The sequence below is a fragment of the Gopherus flavomarginatus genome, chromosome 1, assembly GCF_025201925.1.
Source record: "Gopherus flavomarginatus isolate rGopFla2 chromosome 1, rGopFla2.mat.asm, whole genome shotgun sequence".
In the NCBI taxonomy this organism is placed as follows: Eukaryota; Metazoa; Chordata; order Testudines; family Testudinidae; genus Gopherus; species Gopherus flavomarginatus.
This window is the reverse complement of record NC_066617.1, coordinates 243691385-243696604: the sequence shown is the minus strand read 5'-3', so window position 1 is coordinate 243696604 and position 5220 is coordinate 243691385. Positions and strand designations below refer to the sequence as shown.

General features: G+C 47.1%; 1 protein-coding gene across 1 annotated transcript; it reads right to left on the bottom strand.

Moving 5' to 3' along the window:
* Positions 1 to 259: 259 nt before the first annotated feature.
* Positions 260 to 4465, bottom strand: LOC127043501 (chromatin assembly factor 1 subunit A-like). The gene is made up of 3 exons (XM_050937370.1): positions 4211 to 4465; positions 3043 to 3219; positions 260 to 276 (listed from the first exon to the last, which is right to left on the bottom strand). The coding sequence occupies exons 1-3, from the start codon at positions 4398 to 4400 to the stop codon at positions 260 to 262; spliced, it is 384 nt and encodes a 127-aa protein (XP_050793327.1). The 5' UTR covers positions 4401 to 4465.
* Positions 4466 to 5220: the final 755 nt, after the last annotated feature.

Below are 5220 nucleotides of genomic sequence, written 5' to 3'. Positions count from 1 at the left end.
ATCATGAACTTAATCTGAAAAGATTTGTGAATAAGATCCTTTTATGTTGACAAATTACATATTCTTCACTCTGGTGCTCAAATGCTTTTGGACTGTTTGCATTTACAAGGAGGTAGAGGAGCTGAATACTGAGGTTAGCCATTGGGATATAACTTGAGCCCTTGTTCAGTACTTAATGTGACAGTCTATCTTAAAGAAATATGAAAATGACAATACCTATCCTTGCCATTTGCTGCTAGGCTCATCTGCATTTTTTCAATTATGCGATAACCCAGCCTAGGAACCCAAAGGGACTTGAATTATTAGCAGAGCTCACACACTTGTGCTAAAATCTGATGGGAAATCATAATATTAACATAAACTATACTATTAATATTAATATTAAAACATGGCTTGCCACTTGTGTGCTCATAACATGCTGAGTTTTAATGCAGCAAACGGTATTTCTACATCGAACACTAAACCACTTTCAAGCAAGGTTAACAAAAACTTGAATTATTGAACAGTGCCTAGGTAATGTAAACACATCACTTTAAACATGAACAAAACATTGAATGGAGATTTAGATTTTGATGTTCGTTCTTCAGTCATAGGGTACGTCTACACTACAGGATTATTTCAATTTTACATAAACCGGTTTTATAAAACAGATTGTATAAAGTCGAGTGCACGCGGCCACACTAAGCACATTAATTCGATGGTGTGCGTCCATGGTCTGAGGCTAGCATCGATTTCTGGAGCGTTGCACTGTGGGTAGCTATCCCGTAGCTATCCCATAGTTCCCGCAGTCTCCCCCGTCCCTTGGAATTCTGAGTTGAGAGCCCAGTGCCTGATGGGGTAAAAATCATTGTCGCAGGTGGTTCTGGGTACAGCCTCATCCCTCCCTTCATGAAAGCAGCAGACAACCATTTCGCGCCTTTTTTCCTGGGTGAACTGTGCAAACGCCATAGCGCAGCAAGCATGGACTCTGCTCAGATCAATACCGTAATAGTGGACGTTGTAAACACCTCACGCATTCTCGTGCAGTCTATGCTGAACCGGGACCTGCAAAGCCAGGCAAGGAGGAGGCGGCGGCTACAATAGCGCGACAACAAGAGTGATGAGGACATGGACACAGAATTATCTCAAACCGCGGGCCTCTGCGCTTTGGAGATCCTGCTGGTAATGGGGCAGGTTCTAGCCATTGAATGCCGATTTTGGGCCTGGGAAACAAGCACAGACTGGTGGGACCGCATAGTTTTGCAGGCGTGGGACAATTCCCAGTGGCTGCAAAACTTTCGCATGCATAAGGGCACTTTCATGGAACTTTGTGACTTGCTTTCCCCTGCCCTGAAACGCCATAATACCAAGATGAGAGCAGCCCTCACAGTGGAGAAGCGAGTGGCAATAGCCCTCTGGAAGCTTGCAACGCCAGACAGCTACCGGTCAGTCGGGAATCAATTTGGAATGGGAAAATCTACTGTGGGGGCTGCTGTGATGCAAGTAGCCAAAGCAATCATTAAGCTGCTGCTACGAAAGGTTGTGACTCTGGGAAACGTGCAGGTCATAGTGGATGGCTTTGCTGCAATGGGATTCCCTAACTGTGGGGGGGCGATAGATGGAACCCATATCCCTATCTTGGCACCGGAGCATCAGGGCACCCAGTATATAAACCACAAGAGGTACTTTTCAATAGTGCTGCAAGCACTGGTGGATCACAAGGGACGTTTCACCAACATCAACGTGGGATGGCCAGGAAGGGTTCATGACGTTCGCATCTTCAGAAGCACTGCTCTGTTTAAACTGCTGCATCAAGGGAATTACTTCCCAGACCAGAAAATAACAGTTGGGGATGTTGAAATGCCTGTCGTTATCCTGGGTGACCCAGCCTACCCCTTGATGCCATGACTCATGAAGCCATACACAGGCAGCCTGGACAGTGGTCAGGAGCTGTTCAACTACAGGCTGAGCAAGTGCAGGATGGTGGTAGAATGTGCATTTGGCTGTTTAAAGGTGCGCTGGCGCACATTACTGACTCGCTCAGACCTCAGCCAAACCAATGTCCCCTTTGTTATTGCTGCTTGCTGTGGGCTCCACAATCTCTGTTAGAGTAAGGAGGAGACCTTTATGGCGGGTTGGGAGGCTGAGGCAAATCACCTGGCCACTGATTACGCGCAGCCAGACACCAGGGCGATTAGAAGAGCACACCAGGAAGCGGTGTGCATCAGAGAAGCTTTGAAAATGAGTTTCATCACGGGCCAGGATACGGTGTGACTGCTGTGTTTGTTTCCCCTTCATGAATCCCACCCCCCTTTATTGACTCCTTCCCCGTAAGCAACCCACCCTCCACCTTCGATTACAGCTTGCTTAAGGAAATAATGTCACTATCATTTAAAAATCATGTATTCTTTATTAAAAGTCATTCCCTGTAAGCAACCCACCCTCCCCCTTCGATTACAGCTTGCTTAAGGAAATAAAGTCACTATCGTTTAAAAATCATGTATTCATTATTAAAATCATTCCCTGTAAGCAACCCACCCTCCCCCTTCGATTACAGCTTGCTTAAGGAAATAAAGTCTCTATCATTTAAAAATCATCTATTCATTATTAAAAAGTAATTATAAAAAGAGGCAGAGAACTGACAAGGTATCCCGGGTGTGGTTTGGGAGGAGGATAGGAGGGAAGGAAAAGGCCATTAAACTCATTTCAATGTAATGACAGCCTTTTGGTTGGACTGTCCACGGGGGTAGAGTGGACGGGTCCACGAAGCCTTCTCCCACGCGTTCTTACATGTTTGGGTGAGGAAGATATGGAACATGGTGAGTGGTGAGGGCAGTTACAAAGGGGCTGCAGGGGCACTCTGTGACCCCACTGCTTTTCCTGAAGATCCACCAGACGTCGGAGGATATCAGTTTGATCACGCAGCAGCTCCAGCGTTGCATCCCGCCACCGCTGATCTTCCTGCCTGCAACTCTGATCTTCCAGCCACCACCTCTTCTCGAGCGTCTCTCCTATCCTCACGTTCGTCCCTCCTATCCTTATGTTGGTCCCTCCTGTCCTCACGTTCACTGGCATCTTTTCTGTACTTCGCTACCATGTCCTTCCACTCATTCAGATGAGCTCTTTCATTGCGGGTTACTTCCATGATTTCCGAGAACATTTCATCTCGCGTCTTCTTTTTCCTCCGCCTTATCTGAGAGAGCCTTCGGGATGGAGTAGGGAGGCTTGAAAAATGTGCAGCTGCATGAGGGAGGGAAAAAAGGGAGAGAAGTATTTAAAAAGATACATTTTACAGAACAATGGTTATACTCTTTCACAGTGAACAACACTATTCACCTTACATAGCACATGTGATTTCACTACAGGGTCGCATTTTGCATCTTAATATTGAGTGCCTTCGGCTCTGGTGTTACAGATCTCACAGACGCAGGTCCAGGCATCAGAATTCAGCTTGCATGCGGCCATGGTAAGCCATTGTCTTTCGGCTTCTCCAGCCTTCATATACACAGTGCCCTCTGATGCTTCTTTCCTGTTAACATGCAGCAGCAGAAGCCAACCCCCACATCCAATTCTCTAGGATGATTGCTTTACCCCTCCCCCCACCGCATGGCTGGTATCATGGAAGATCACTGCTAATCATCCCCCTTTCCTCCCCCCACCACGTGGCTAGTAGCTGGGAAGATTCCTGCTAGCCAAACGCAAAAAAGCTCAGCGCTATCCCTTCCTCCCCTCCCCCTGCTTGGCTACGTGCAAGGAAGGATTTCTTTTAAGCAACAGCCCAGTAGGAAAATGGCCATCTCTGTCCCCTTAATTAAATTCCTGAATGTCAACCAGGTTACCATGAACGATATCACTTTGCTGAGGATAACAGAGCAAGATAAAGAACGGATGTTTCTTGAATGCCAGCAATCACCGGGACCATACGCAGATGTGCTTTGCCATGCAATGATACCCGATTACTTGCTACATGCATGGCGTGGTAAAGTGTCCTACCATGGTGGACGGAACAAGGCTTTCTTGCCCAGAAACCTTCTGCAAAGGCTTTTGAAGTACCTCCAGGAGCGCTTCATGAAGATGTCCCTGGAGGATTTCCGCTCCATCCCCAGACATGTTAACAAACTTTTCCAGTAACTTTACTGGCCGCGAATGCATCCCAAGCCCTCATGGCAAATCAATCATTAAAACACGCTTGCTTTTAAACCATGTTTTATATTTACAAAGGTACACTCACCAGAGGTCGCTTCCATGGCTTCACTGTCTGGGCTAGTGGCTTGGGAGGGCTGGGAGGGTAATTCCGTCTGGATCACAAAAAGCTCCTGGCTGTTGAGGCTAATGGAGTGCTGTGTGCTCGCTGCAAGGTCGTCCTCCTCTTCCTCCTCCTCCTCCTCCTCATCTTCCCGCTCCATAGAATCCTCAGCCATGGTTGAGATTACAACCCCCACCTCGGAATCCACAGACAGGGGTGGGGTAGTGGTGGCGCAGTCCCCTAAAATTGCATGCAGCTCAGCGTAGAAGAGGCATGTTTTCGACGCTGACCCGGACCTTCCATTTGCTGCTTTAGTTTTCTGGTAGGCTTGTCTGAGCTCCTTAACTTTCACTCTGCACTGCACTGAGTCCCTGGTGTGGCCTTTTTCCATCATAGCCTTGGAAATTTTTCAAATCTTTTTTCATTTCGTCTTTTGGAACGGAGTTCTGTTAGCACTGAATCCTCTCCCCATATAGTGATCAGATCCAGGACCTCCCATGCGGTCCATACTGGAGCTCTTTTTCAATTCTCAGGAGACTGCATTGCTACCTGTGCTGATGAGCTCTGTGTGGTCACCTGTGCTGATCACATCTCCACGCTGGCCAAACAGGAAATGAAATTCAAAAGTTCGCGGGGCTTTTCCTGTATACCTGGCCAGTGCATCCGAGTTCAGATTGCTGTCCAGAGCTGTCACAGTGGTGCAATGTGGGATACCGCCTGGAGGCCAATACTGTCCATTTGCGGCCACACTAACCCTAATCCGATATGGTAATATTGATTTTAGCGCTACTCCTCTCATAGGGGAGGAGTACAGAAACCGATGTAAAGAGCCCTTTATATCGATATAAAGGGCCTCGTAGTGTGGACGGGTGTAGCGTTAAATAGGTTTAACGCTGCTAAAATCGGTTTAAACACGTAGTGTAGACCAGGCCATAGGTTTATATAAAATTACATCTGAGGTTTTGAATTGGAAGCCAACAAACCTTCGTCATTAC

Excerpts from the sequence above, each read along its gene's own strand:
- LOC127043501 (XM_050937370.1), bottom strand. The coding sequence starts at position 4,400 with ATGGCTGAGGATTCTATGGAGCGGGAAGATGAGGAGGAGGAGGAGGAG. Across the intron at positions 3,220-4,210 it reads AGCCATGGAAGCGACCTCTG|CTGCACATTTTTCAAGCCTC; the intron begins GTGAGTGTACCT and ends TCCCTCATGCAG.